This window comes from Aquarana catesbeiana, linkage group LG04 (genome assembly GCF_042186555.1).
Source record: "Aquarana catesbeiana isolate 2022-GZ linkage group LG04, ASM4218655v1, whole genome shotgun sequence".
Taxonomy (NCBI): Eukaryota; Metazoa; Chordata; class Amphibia; order Anura; family Ranidae; genus Aquarana; species Aquarana catesbeiana.
Window position 1 is genome coordinate 543,758,261 of NC_133327.1, and position 14,968 is coordinate 543,773,228.

At 42.1% G+C, this 14,968-nt stretch overlaps 1 protein-coding gene across 1 annotated transcript in view; it reads left to right on the forward strand.

The window, feature by feature from the left end:
* Positions 1 to 323: 323 nt before the first annotated feature.
* Positions 324 to 14,968, forward strand: part of TMEM242 (transmembrane protein 242) — a 51,210-nt gene continuing 36,565 nt past the window's right edge. Inside the window, exons 1-3 of the mRNA XM_073627905.1 lie at positions 324 to 479; positions 8,195 to 8,295; positions 14,047 to 14,184. Of these exons, the coding sequence (XP_073484006.1) occupies positions 395 to 479; positions 8,195 to 8,295; positions 14,047 to 14,184 (324 nt within the window). The 5' untranslated portion in view covers positions 324 to 394. The remainder of the gene's footprint in view (positions 480 to 8,194; positions 8,296 to 14,046; positions 14,185 to 14,968) is intronic.

Below are 14,968 nucleotides of genomic sequence, written 5' to 3' on the forward strand. Positions count from 1 at the left end.
TTTTTTTAAATTGTTGCTCTTTTTCTGTTTATAGCACAAAAAATAAAAAGCGTCACCTCCCTGAAATGAGTTTGCTACCTCCTTGAAATTAGTTTTTACAGGTTGGGATTTCTGCATATTATTTTTCCTTTTTTATTCCACTACTTTCATTTTATTGGAAACACACCGTATAATAGGAAGTCATCCACCTCTGTATATTATAGTGTGTTATTAGAGGGAGTATAAATGAAGAGATGACAGAAATGGAGGGATTATACAGGACACAGTGAGTCAGGTTCTGTACACAGATCTGTGTTAGGTGTCAGTGAACCGGAAGTAGTTTGTGGAGGAAGGGGCGGGGTCTTGGTGAGCGTGTCCCCGTACATGCCGTGTCCTGTCACCTCTCCGGGATGTCATGGAGGATCGGGCGGCTGTACAGGACACGGATGGGGAATACGGAGCACAAGTCACCCCGAAGGACAAGCTGCTTCTCATTAAAGGTGCTGAGCTTCCTCCATCCATAACCCTGACATATAGACTGCAGCCTGGTGCCAGGACTGAGTCTCCCCACACAGCCTGTGTCCGGTTTGTACAATAAATAGGAGTCTTCGTCAGTATTTTACATGGTCACCAAATACAAAGTGCAAAGTTCCATTCATATCTGTGCATGCAGTGAATGTAACAAAAAAAAAAAACACGCAACTGACTTGTGGCGCCACTGTAAACAACAAAACACACGTAAAGCATTGCGCCCATGAAAGGTGCGGGTGTTTCGTTGCTGCATTTAACCACTTCAGCCCCGGAAGGATTTACCCCCTTCCTGACCAGGCCATTTTTTTGCGATACGGCACTGCGACGCTTTAACTGACAATTGCGCGGTCGTGCGACTTTGTACCCAAGCAAAATTGTCCTTTTTCCCCCACAAATAGAGCTTTCTTTTGGTGGTATGTGATCAGCTCTGCGTTTTTTATTTTTTGCGCTATAAACAGAAAAAGAGCAACAATTTAAAAAAAAATTTTTTTTTTGCTGTAATAAATATCCCCAAAAAATGTAAAAAAGGGAAATTCTTCATCAGTTTATTCCGATATATATTCTTCTACATATCTTTGGTATTTGAATTCTGAATTTTGAAAAAAAAATGCTTTATTTTTTACTTTTTGCTATAATAAATATCCCCAAAAAGTATATATAAAAAAATTTTTTTTTTTCCCTCCGTTTAGGCCGATATATATTCTTTTACATATTTTTGGTAAAAAAATATCGCAGTAAGCGTATATTGATTGGTTTGAGCAAAAGTCATTGCGTCTACCAAATAGAGGATAGATTTATAGCATTTTTATTATTATTTCATTTTTTTTACTAGTTATGACGGTGATCTGCAATTTTTAGTGCGATTGCGGCTGACAGATCGGACACTTTTGACACTTTTTTGGGACCAGTGACATTTATTCAGCGATCAGTGTTATAAAAATGCACTGATTACTGTATAAATTATATTGGCAGGGAAGGGGTTAACACCAGGGGTAATCAAAGGGCTAGGGAGGTGCTTTCTAACTGTTGGGGGAGGGGAGTGACAGGCAGTACAGAGAGATTGCTGTTCCTGATCACTAGGGACAGACAATCTCACTCTACTTCCCTGACAGAATGTGTTTGTTTACACTGGCAGATCCCCGTTCTGCCTCTCTGTGGAGCGATTGTGGGTGGCCGAGTTCACATCGAGTTCACCGGACCCGCTGATTGGCTCCCCCCGCTAGGGAATGGGACAGCCCACAGATCGTTGTGTACGCGCCCCCGACATACAATGACGGCGATTCCTGCAGGAGAGGCAACCTGCCGCAGTATAACTGCAGCGGCTGGTCGGGAACCAGTTAATGCACGTTGGGCAGCCCATTCAAATGAAGTGGTTACAAAAAAGCTCAATCGTGGAACATGGAGGCCTGTTTGGGGCCTTACATTAGTATATAAAGGCAGGTTTACACCAGAATGCGGTGCAAGAAAGGCGAGTTACATTTGCTATTCCTCCACCGCAGTCCAAACGCACTGCCATGCGATCTTCTGCAAGTGTCAATATATTCTTATCAACATTCCACACACAGATCACAAATGTAGTGCATTTGCCTGCATCAGATCAAATGGTACCGCAGTATCATGTGATTTGGTGCTGCACAATTTTTAAAAGTGCATGGACTACTTTTTATGCAACCCAGTGCGATTTCTGCTCATTCAAATGAATAGGCTGCAGATCGCACTGCACATGAACGCAGACTGTACTCCTGTGCAATTCATGTGTGAACCAACCTGAAAGTCACATGACAGTGAAAATAGAATTGCCAGCTTTTGGGTTCACACTGCCGTAACGTTTGCCCAAGGCTGCGTTCACACCAGAGATTTAGTGCGGTGTGAATTGTGGGGGGGGAGGAATCTTCTAATTCCTGTTGCAGCTGTGAGCGGCTAGGTGCCTCATTCACAATAATGACAGGTCACCGGCACCTGCAGCTATTAGCGGCTGAAAGAAAAAAGAAACAGGGGCGCACCAGCCATGTGCATTAACTTTTAAAACATCTGCATAGCTCTGATGAAGAAGGGCGTACCCTTCGAAACGCGTTAGCTGATTGTGATGCCTGTGCGTGCCTCCACGATCCTTGGAAGGTTTCGCTCATCCTAAGTCGCATGCGGTTTGTCGGTGCACTTTCATGTTGTGCCTCCTTCACCAATTGCTTGTGAGTTGTTTCTTTTTACCATTTTTATTCAATAAATGTTTTAAAAGTTAATGCACATGGCTGGTGCGCCCCTGTTTCTTTTTTCTTTCGGTTTCTACAAGGATACCCCATCCTTGAGGGCAGCAAGGCCTGTGTTGACATATTATTTATATGATGATCCACTGGTGCGCAGGAGTCGTTTTTCCTTTTTTGCTACTTTAGCTATTAGCGGCTCCCCGTACTGCCAGCCATTACTTGCAGTGATCGCTGCTGGACGCAAACAGCCTTCAATAGCTGCGACCACTGGTGACCTGTCATTATAGTTAACGGGGCCTGCGGCCGCACCTAGCCGCTCACAGCCACAGCAGGAATCAGAAGACTCCTCCCACTACAATTTGCACTGGCCTAAATATCTGGTGTGAATGTAGCCTTAGTGTGGCATTGGGGGTGCAGTACCTTCTATTCTTAAAAGTACTACAATGCACCATGCCAACATACATGCTTTGCAGCACACCACAATGCACAGCAAGGGCTTATTTCCACGGACGCTCAGCCCCGTACAGCGTGAAGAGACATTTGTTTACATTTTTGCCCCTGGCTAGGTTCACATCTTTGTGTTTTTTATGTATTTTGCTGTTTTTTTGTTTTTTTTTGCCCGATAGGAAAGTATGACAATTTTGGGTTAGGGTTAGGTTTAAGCGTTAGCATGCTAACCTTAGCCCTTAACCCTAACATTTAACCCTAACCCAAAATTGTCATACTTTCCTATTGGTCAAACCCCCCCCCCACAAACGCATCAGAAGCGTAACACTTGCTTTTTTTGGTGCGGTTCTATTATAGTCTATTGCACCAAAAATGCAATCTGAAAATGCATAGATATGAATATGTCCCATCGGAAACCATGTTAAAGCAGGGGTCCACCTATCTATCGTTTTTTTTTTTTTTTTGAGTTCATTCACAAACTTTTCTTCTCAGCATTACATACTCACATATTGTGTGTAATATGTCCGCCTGTGTCAGATTTCGTCGGAAAGAATAACTTATATTATTCACTGCAGGCGGTTTCCATCTTCATTGTGGGCATTTGAAGCCCACAAGCATTTATTTCCTGGATGTGGTGAATGCTGTGCTCCCAGCATTCACCGCTCGTTCCCGCACATGCTCAGTGGCATCCTGGGAAGCCTGAGACTAGCTCCCAGGAGTCTGGGAGAGGCTAGAAACACGCCTACTCCCACGGGAGGAGAACCAGGAAGTGCAAAGAAGAATAGAAAAATAAAAGGTAATTACGGCGATTTAAATTTTTTTAAACGGCATGTCAGCATCTAGGCAAGGAAGAGAATACATACAGATATTGTTCAAAATTTGGGTGGAACCCCGCTTTAAATTTGATTGTAGTGCCTATCTGCAAAACGCATTAAAAACGCATAGGTGTGTGACCCTAGCCTAAGTGTTGAACTACATTCAGGCAGCCCATACAAATGAAATGGGAGTGTGGTGGCTGTACAGACTCACTCGCAGGGACCGGTGCACAGACCTGCATTCACAGGCATTGCGCCAGGGCCAGCGTGCCCATCCTTGTGTACCTGTAAATTCGTCTGTACAGGGAGTCGGTACAGTCAGCGTGCGTTTATTCACTAAAATGTGTGGCCTGCACACAGCTCAGCACTAAGACACTGAAATAAACAAAGGTCTTCTCACACTATACAGGGCTGAGCACCCGTGTGATTGGGCCCTAACACACTACCATATGTTGTGGAGTGCTGCATTCTGATAAAAAAAAAAAACAACACACGTTGAAGCAGGGCTACACTGCATCTGAGCACCACAAATCCAAAATACTATTAAATTCATTTTTAATATTCAAAGCAGACTCTCCCATTCATCCATGTCTCCATGCTTTATTTTACTGGGAAATCACTTTAAGACCCCCCCCCCCCCCCCCCCCCCGGGATTTATGTCCGTGGCCCTCTTGAGTAAGGTCAGGTGATTCCTGTAGCATTTACTTTCTGGAATCCATCTACCCTTAGCTCAGGCAGGAGGGTGTGTTTAGCTGAGAAAGACCCCCCCCCCTCCTCTCTTGAAGACTCTTGGGATGTATGGCATCATTTGACTGGACCTGGAAACCAAGAAGTAACTGAAGAAATGTAACAAAAAAAAGTTTAAAACAAGTAAATACTTTCCTATCTATTTACTAATGATAGCAGCACAAGGATTAAAACTAGTCAATGTTGACTGAGAGACTGAAGTTCTGCTTTAAAGCGGGGGTCCACCTATCTATCGTTTTTTTTTTTTTTTTTTGAGTTCATTCACAAACTTTTCTTCTCAGCATTACATACTCACATATTGTGTGTAATATGTCCGCCTGTGTCAGATTTCGTCGGAAAGAATAACTTATATTATTCACTGCAGGCGGTTTCCATCTTCATTGTGGGCATTTGAAGCCCACAAGCATTTATTTCCTGGATGTGGTGAATGCTGTGCTCCCAGCATTCACCGCTCGTTCCCGCACATGCTCAGTGGCATCCCGGGAAGCCTGAGACTAGCTCCCAGGAGTCTGGGAGAGGCTAGAAACACGTCTACTCCCACGGGAGGAGAACCAGGAAGTGCAAAGAAGAATAGAAAAATAAAAGGTAATTACGGCGATTTAAATTTTTTTAAATGGCATGTCAGCATCTAGGCAAGGAAGAGAATACATACAGATATTGTTCAAAATTTGGGTGGAACTCCGCTTTAACACGTGAAGTAAGGCACATCAACGTTTGTGGTTTAGTGCACTGCAAAAGTGTGACCCCAGCCTAAGGGCTCATGCACACAACTGTTTAGGGTCGCCACCTAGATCAGCATATTTCTGCGGTGTTTCCGATCAGCCACATGGAATGTTTCCCTGCAGTTAGGTACAGATGTGCACCCCCTGGGTGCAAACATTCTGTGGGGGAATTTATGAAAACGAGCAGAGGTGTATGGCAAGTGGTTGCAAACCCTTATATATACCCAGTGAAGTGACTGGCCTTAGGTGATACACAGAGATGAAACAAATCCCCCTACATAAGTTGTACCTGTTTACTTGCTGTCTTACTTTCTCTACTTTTTCACACAGGAACAGAGCTGAGGCTGTCAATCTCTTTGTGTTAGGAAAGCTTGTCAGAAGTGGCTCATTCTGATAGCAGAGGAACGAATCAGCAGACAGAAGTGACACTTCGCTTAATTGATACAAGTACACACTGTAGAGCAGGGATCTCCAAACTACGGACCCTCCAGCTGTTGTAGAACTACACATCCCATGAGGCATTGTAAAACTCTGACATTCACAGGCATGATGGGAATTGTAGTACCTGAACAACTGGAGGGCCATAGTTTGGAGACCCCTGCTATAGATAGCTATGGTTTGTTCATTTTTCTCCTCTGAGGTTTACAACCACTTTAAATAAACAAGTTAACCCCTTGATCGCCCCCTAGTGTTTAACCCCTTGCCTGCCAGTGTCATGTACACAGTAATCAGTGCATTTCTAAGCACTGATCGCTGTATAAATGAAAATTGTCCCAAAATAGTGTCCGATGTGTCCCATTACTAATAAAAAAAAAAAAAAATCAATAATAAAAATGCCATAAAACTATGCCCTATTTTGTAGTCGCTATAACTTTTGCGCAAACCAATCAATAAACGCTTATTGTGATTTTTTTTTTACCAAAAATATGCAGAAGAATACATATCGGCCTAAACTGAGGAAAAAAATTGTTTTAAATATTTTTGGGGGATATTTATTATAGCAAAAAGTAAAAAATATTGCGTTTTTTTTTTTTTCAAAATTGTCGCTCTTTTTTTGTTTATAGTGCAAAAAATAAGAACCGCAGAGGTGATCAAATACCACTAAAAGAAAGCTCTATTTGTGAGAAAAAAAGGACGCCAATTTTGTTTGGGTGCAACGGTGCACGACTGCGCAATTGGCAGTTAAAGCGACGCAGTGGCAAATCGCAAGAAGTGCTCTGGTCAGGAAGGGGGTAAAATCTTTCGGGGCTGAAGCAGTTAAGATTGGGGGGAAGAGGGGGAGGTGTAGAAATATGAACAAGGCTAAACTGCCTAATTGTAAGCTAGGTCTTAAACTGAAGTTCTTTTTGTTTCCTAAGGTTCATTAATTGAAATACCTGGTCATCCTGCTAGTCGATGACCATTCCTTTGCAGAGTGACAATGCAGTGAACTCACTATACAGGTTGTCACCTTGCGCGGTGGCATCCTGAGGAATGCTGAGGAGGAGGGTTAATATTGTTGTCACCACTAGAGATGAGCTTAGGTGTCCTTAAAAATCGTCTCTAACCCAAACGTCCACTTGTTTGTACTCCAATGACTTGCGGGCTGGGTCATTCCCCACCCTACAGACACGTGAGCACATTCAATCAGAGGAAGTATTTGTATTCATTCATAAAATACAAAGCTTCCTGTGAATGGACGAGCAGCACTCACCTCGACTCGATTTTGGCCTGGGATGGTAAGTCCCTGTCTGTCTGTCTGAACAGCGCTCTGTATACTGTGTTTAGCTGAGGCTACATTCAGTTCACATAGCGCTGACAGCCGCTGCATGTGTTGGTGAAGGAAATAGTTTGTTTGGACCAAGCTTAGTCCAAGCAAACTATTTAGAGTTCACTAAAACATGGAGTTCAGGCTTTAAGTACAGAAACCTTTGTTTGACAGCAGTGCCCATGTACAAAATCCCTTATACTGCACGCAAGCCCTTTTTTGTGTTATAAGTAAGCTTTCATGAGAGATACCAGGAGGTTGCCTTTATATGAAAATGCTAGTTGCTTGGCTGGCTTATTGACTCTCTTGCTTCAGTACTTTGATCCCATACCCAAAACAAATATGCAAGTAAAGACTTCTCATTATTCTGATGTGCATACTTGTTCCAGCCAAGGGAATTAGAAAGTATTAAAGCCTTTGGGTCAACAGGCAGGTAGCATTTTAAAGGAAGAAGTCAGCCATGACAGCTCCCAGAATTTCAGTGTTATATCTTATTTAACTGGCTCATGTATTCTGCAGTGGCATGTACATTTTACTGTAGTTTTCACCAAACTTTTACCAAACCAATTAAAACCTTATTCACATGGGCTCTGTGGCCATACCATGTGAATGGGCCTTTGTTTTTGTGGCTGTAGCTGCGTGCAGGCAGTCTGTGTTACTCTATGGGGATGCAGCAGCTGTATGGACACAAATGCTCATCCTAATTTGACAGGCATGCAGGGACAGGGGAATAGTTCTGAATTTAGACAATGTGCGTTTGGGGCCACTCACTGTCCCCTGCACACCTGCAAATTAGGATGAGTGGTTGTGTACACCTGCTTTGTCCTCATAGTCTATCTGTATGCCTCTCTAACCAGAAAAACAAATGGCCCATTCACGCTGTACGGCGCCTTTGTACATGAGCCCTAAATACAGTCTGACCTGTAATTTGCCAGGAATAAAAATTTTTGCTGCAATATATTTCATATAGCATATTAAATCCAGTTTTTATTTTTATAACAGGAGGAATTTTTCTTGGCACTGTTGCAACAGCAGGAATGCTTGCAGGTTTTGGTACAACACTGTCTCTTGCAAAGAAGAAAAGCCCTCACTGGTTCAGTAAGGTATGTGTTGGTGCATGCATGCAGGAAAGCCTGTAACACTGAAACTTTATATAAGGTGACCACTTGAAGACAAGCATTTTACACCCTCTTCCTGCCCAGGCCATTTTTCAGTTTCCAGCACTGTGATATTGTGCCTGACAAATACTCGCTCATGCAACACTGTTTCCAAATGAATTTTATAGAATTTTTTTAAAAAGAGCCAAATTTTTGGTAATAGTTAATAACCAATGGATTTTTTTTTTTTACTATACAAAGGAAAAAAAGATATAAAAATAAATTGCAAAAAATCTGTTCCCCTTACTTTCTAGTTTAAAACTACAAATAAAAATGCCAGGAAATTACCCCTTTTCTTCTCAAGGTAACCACTTTTTTTTTTTTTTTTTTGCCACAATTATTTGGAAATGGAAAAACATGCTGCTACAGGTTACAGTAGTAATGTAGGGGTCAATGGGAGGAACAACTGACTACAGCAAATAATTTGACGGTTTGAGATTTCTATTAATTACATCTGTGTTCAGTGATTTGGGCAGCAGAAGAGGTTATAAGCAATTTCATTTTAGGGACAGCTTTATTTTAAAGCACAGCTAGCAATTTTAAAACACAGAAAAAAATCTTCAGGCATGAGGTTTATATCTATAATGATAGTATTCAGTTTATGAGTTATATTTTTATCTTACATTTATCTCACACTTTATTTATATTTTTCTTACATTTACATGGAGACCAAGTTGTCTTAAAAAGCAGTTACAGGGTTGGGGAGAAGCTATCACAGAAGTGCTTACAATTGTCAGCTTTAATTATTATGGTTTAATCCTCTCTCCCCAACACACCAAAAAAAATATTAATAATCTGTTGCTGTAACTGCTTTGTTTGAATTAGACTTTAAAGAAGAACTAAAGACAATTTTTTAAAATGTTTTCAATAAAGAAATGGAGGCTTATAACCCCCTGTCAATTTTCTTTTTGCCACCTGTGTCTCATTGGGGAGATTTCCCTTCTTATCCTATATCATAGCCAAAACAGGGTTATCAGATCTAGTGTCCCTATCGGAAGATTTCTCCTCTATTTCTGTTCTAGTGACAACTCAAAATTTGTGATTTTCTTTCACAATCGGTGATAAAAGTCACCAGGACAACTAGAGAGGGGGAATGGCCCTAATGGGGACATAGACGGCAATTAAAAACGTACAGGTGTTCTAATCCCTCTCCACTCTATCTAAAAATGATTCATTACATTTTCCTTAGAAGCAATTTGTCAGGGACATGGCCGTCACAGAACTGGCAATGTTGCCCAGAACCTTCATGGGCACTCACGGAGGGTTCTGAGATGTGCACGAGCGTGCGCCGCGCATCTACGCGCACTGGCGCACGCCGGTGCGCAAGTGGCCTGACAGACGCTGACACCAGTGGCCCTATTTAAGCCAGCCTGTGACTACAGGACATTGCTGGATTATCTCCTCAGCTCCCTTGTGTACCTTGACCTTCCTTCCTGATTTGTGATTACCCGTTGTGACCCGGCTTGCCTTGACCTCGCTTCTTCATCTCCCGGTTTGGCCCTTGGCCTGCTTCTGGACTCTGCTTCTGTCTCCTGATCACCCGGCTTGACCTTCGGCTTGTACCTGAACCCTGCTTGCTCCTATCTTCCGTGTACGACCTTGGCCCGCCCCTGTTTATGCTCTGGACTGACTTATCCATGTATGACCTCTGGCCTGGCTCCTGGTTTCTCCATTTACCTGAACACAGCAAGTTCAGCTCTGTCTGCTTCAGTCATCCCTCAGTGGCCAAGCTCATCTGCCTGCAATCAAGCACCTGGCCAACCACGCTTCTTTGGGCACCGCGCTTCCTGTTCCCAACTCCAGGGGCGCGCTGCAATTAGCCGCAAGGGGAGCCCTCTTAGCATCTCGATCTCCATACCCGCGCCTGACACAATTGATGAGCTTAAAAATAAGTCATCCACGACCTCTCTAGCTGCTTGTACTGTGAAGTAATTCATTAGTGGAAAACACAATAAAGGTTCTAAAGTCAGTTTCATTTGGTTTCCAACAGCTTAGAAAAACCTGCTGTGTTACAATAGAGGGCTGATAGGTTGTCAAGGTTTGGTTGCGGTAGAAAATATTAGAATAAGAGCTAAGATTTCTGTGTCTCAGTTGTGAAATTTAACTGGTTGCCAACCAACCGCCGCTGTTTCACTGCGGCAGAATGGCATGGCTGGGAGAAACGACCTTACCTTACATCGCTTCGCCTTTCGGCCACTAGGGACACGCGCCCGCAGCGTGTGCCCGGAGCCGATGTGAGTGCCCGGTGGGCGCGATGACTGCCAGGCACCGGCGATCACCGTGACATAGCGAGATCTGGGATCTGTGTGTGTAAACACACAGATCCAGGTTCTCTCAGGGGAGGGGAGACAGATCGTGTGTTCATACTATGTATGAACACCGATCTCTCTCTCTCTCTCCTCCTAGACAGTCCAATCCCCCCTACAGTTAGAACACACCTATGGAACACAGTTAACCGCTTGATTGCCCCCTAGTGTTAAGCCCTTCCCAGTGACATTTATACAGTAATCAGTGCATTTTTATAGCACTGATTGCTGTATAATTGTCAATGGTCCCAAAAATGTGTCAAAAGTGTCCAATTTATCCGCCGCAATATCGCAGTCCTGATAAAAATCGCAGATCGCCGCCATTACTAGTAAAAAAAAAAAAATAATAATAAAAATGACATCAATCTATCCCCTATTTTGTAGCCGCTATAGCTTTTGTGCAAACTAATCAATATACGCTTATTGTGAGAATACATATCATCCTAAACTGAGGAAAAAAATAGTTTTTTTGAAAAAAATGTGGGATATTTATTATAGCAAAAAGTAAAAGATATTGTGTTTTTTTTTTTTTTTTTTTTTTTTTTTCAAAAATTCTCTCTATTCTTTTGTTTATAGCACAAAAAATAAAAAACGCAGAGGTGATCAAATACCACCAAAAGAAAGCTCTATTTGTGGGGGGAAAAAAAGGGCAATTTTGTTTAGGTACAGTGTTATACAATCGTGCAATTGTCAGTTAAAGCGATGCAGTGCCGTATCGCAAAAAATGGCCTGGTCATTGAGCAGCCAAATCTTCCGGGGCTGAAGGGGTTTAAGAAACTGTGCAGCTTCTAAAAATGTTGAATAATATCATTGATATACCTGTAGGTCATTTGTTCCTCCTCTACCGAAACCTGGCTGAAACACTCAAATAGAAAGTTTTGCCCCATGCTGACCAAATGCTAAGATGCTGCAACAGTTGAACACCTGCACCCGATTTTATAGGAGCGAGTGTTCTTCAGCAATTTTCTTTCAGAAGTGAACTTTTTAACTAAGTAACCCATACCAAGTCACACTACTCTCCATGTTGCAAGCCCTGATGAAGGGGGCAAGACTTAGCCCCTAAACAGGTTGGCTCTGTATGCACTTTTTCATCTGATTTTACATTGCTGTACTTGCCTCCATGGGTAATGAGCTATGAGTTGCCCAAGCAGCCAGTGTATTGGTCCAGGGATTTCAGATCACATTCTTTCTGCAGGGCTCCTGAGCCAGATCAGAGTGATCCTGATTGGTCAGCACCGTCACAGATTTCAAATACTTGGGCTGCTACATCCGGCACATGGGCACTGACAGCTCAACACAGAGATAAGTACAGCAGAAACTGGGGGGGGGGGGGGGGGTGTACAGTGTAAGTTTATTTTTTCATTTTATTTGGAAAGGTTAAATAACCCTTTAGAGGCATAGATTTGAGAATGTGAGAGAAACATAATTTTCCCTTTTTCACTCATGGCCAAATGCAGCTTAATGCACAAAAAATTGAGCATGCATAGACTGATCCTTCCAAAAACAATAGATTTTTTATTGTTCATGTATTTTGTCTCCACCAAAAAATGTAGCACAATGTGTCACAAACCTCTTACGTGAATAAACCCTAAAGCTACAAAAGATACAATGGCACCCTTGCAATTGGAAAAAAAGAGGTTTTGATCTTCAAACTGCGAGCTTTCTTTAAGGTAACAGCTGTGAAAATGGGTCGCAGCCAGGAACTGGTTGTAGCTGATTCTTACACAAATGGTTGGATGATTTCCTAAAAGAACAGCATGTAAAGAAATGCATTCAGTTCTAGAAATCCAGTACACAGTACAATGTTTGTGGCAGTAATTTGCCTCTAGGGTCCAGACAGGAATTTTTATTTTTTTGTATGTACTTCTGGATGAACTATGGTTTCTTGGGATGCAGTGATTTTCTTTTTCTGAGAATTATTTTGAAGGCTAGCTCTTTTAAAAAAAAAAAAAATCTCACAATGCAATGCTGTAAAAAGCTGACTGATTTGCTTATAGGTAACTGGACATTAAAGTGATTTGTAAAGTCTCGTTTTTTTTTTCCCTATAAAAAATAAAAAGTTATACTTACCTGCTCTGTTGCAGTGGATTTGCACAGAGCAGCCCTGATCCTCCTCTTCACGGGTCCTTTTTCTGTGCTCCTGGTCCCTCCATCCTTCCAAGTGCCCCCACAGCAAGCAGCGTGCTATGGGGGCACCCGAGCCGAGTCACAGCTCTCTGTGTCCATTCAGACATGGAGCCGCGATCCGGACCCGCCCCCTCTCCCTCCTGATTGGCTGACTGACTTTGATTGACAGCATTGGGAGCCAATGGCACCACTGCTGTGTCTTAACCAATCAGGAAGGAGAATCTCGGACAGCTGAGACACTCGTGGACATTGCTGGACAGAGAGAAACCACAGGTAAGTATTGGGGGGGGGGGGGGCTGCTGCACACAGAAGACCTTTTATCTTAATGCATTGAATGCATTAGGATAAAAAACCTTTTGCCTTTACAGCCCCTTTAAAGCCGACCATACGCTAATAGAATTTCCTACGATCATATGAAAATTCCTGTCAATTCCTTTCTACATCATCTGCTCCGAGGACTGAATCAGTGAAACATGTGCATGTTGATTTCAGTAAAAGGTGTGATGAAAGAATGTGAAAAAAATACAGAAATAAATAATTGTATTATATTATTTTTATTATATTATTTCTGTATATTATTTTATTTTATTTCTGTATTTTTTAATATTTTTTTCTTTTTTCTTCTCATTTGTTTATTTTTATTTTCCATTTATATTTTAATTTTCACATTTTCTTTCTTTTTCTCTCTTCCTTTTTTCCTCCATTTATCCAGGAGGCAGTTTTACTTTATCTTCACATTCTTTCATCACACCTTTTACTGAAATCACATGCACATGTTTCACTGATTCAGTCCTCACAGCCGATGATGTATAAATTCTGTTGTCCTGCTCTCGCCCATCACCTCTATGATAAAGCCCCAGTGGGCAGGGCAAACGTGTCGGAAGGCGTGGTCTGAGGAGTGCCATTGACTGAGGCTTTCACATGTACACATCCTTACTAGGATTGGCTCAGGTGTGCCTTGGTTTCTTGCTTTAAAGTTCACCATTCACTGGATGAGTTACTTTTCACGCCGGCATCCCTGTAATTCTGTGCATCAGCAGGGCTTCACAACTCAGCTTGCAGCAATAAGCATAAATGGACATATAATGCATTAATACCGCTGACCTATATTGGTGACTACAAGGGTAGGGGAACAGGATTTATTTAAATGTCCGACCTCACTCAAATGATTGCATGGGGTCAGGTAAATTGTATTATTATTATTTTATTTTTTTATTTTTTTTGAACGGAAGTTCAGAATTAATGGTTTCTGTTTCTTTTTTAGGGTGCTACTGCCACAGCTTCCTTGCCAGAAAGTGGTGCATCCCTTGCCTTGAGAGCTTTAGGTTGGGGATCACTGTATGCCTGGTGTGGAGTGGGACTTATCAGTTTGACTGTGTGGAAAGTACTTGGAGTACACAGTGTGAGTATCCTTCAATATTTATTGAACATTCACAGGTGGCTTTCTTTTGTTGTTAATGCTTTAAAATATTTACATTTTTATCTAAACGTAGAACAAAAGTGAAATATTTGAAGCTTAACTATCCTTTGATGTGGTGGTTGCATTAGTTTTCTTTATTTAGGGGTTTTTTTAACATTTATTTTTACCTGGCGTTTCTGCCATTAACACCCTTCCTGTCCTAGGATGACGACACTCATTTATTAGTACACTATATCAGGACAACTGAAAAAGAACTTCAGAAACCTCCCCACTTCCTCTTTGTGACATAGAAAGGCAAGCTTTTATAGTCCTCAGAGAGAGCTGGGAACAGTAACAGATAACAGTGAGCAGAGATCATGGAAACTCATCAGCTGATTTCTAGCAAGATCAACAGGGGTTTTTTTTTGTCATTTATAAAACAAATATAACAAAATGTGTTCAATAGTTTACCCCTCCCTGCCTGCCCTGCCGCCCTTATAAACAGTTCTGAACACCCAGGGGGCAGGAAGCATATTAACACAGTGGTCACATGATCAGTAACCGGTCCCGCCAGCTACTGATAGTTAGTCTGGGCCGAGAGCCATCTGTGAGAGCTCAGTCTTTGTGCTGGGAGCACACAATGAGGGCACTCTCAGAACGTAAGCATCAACTACCCAGAAATGCATACGTGTGGGGATTAAAGCCCATCCTTTTGCCACGATGCATGTGTTGACTGGTCATAAAGGGATTAATGAACCAAATAAGTTCATTGTTTAAGTCTTGGCTA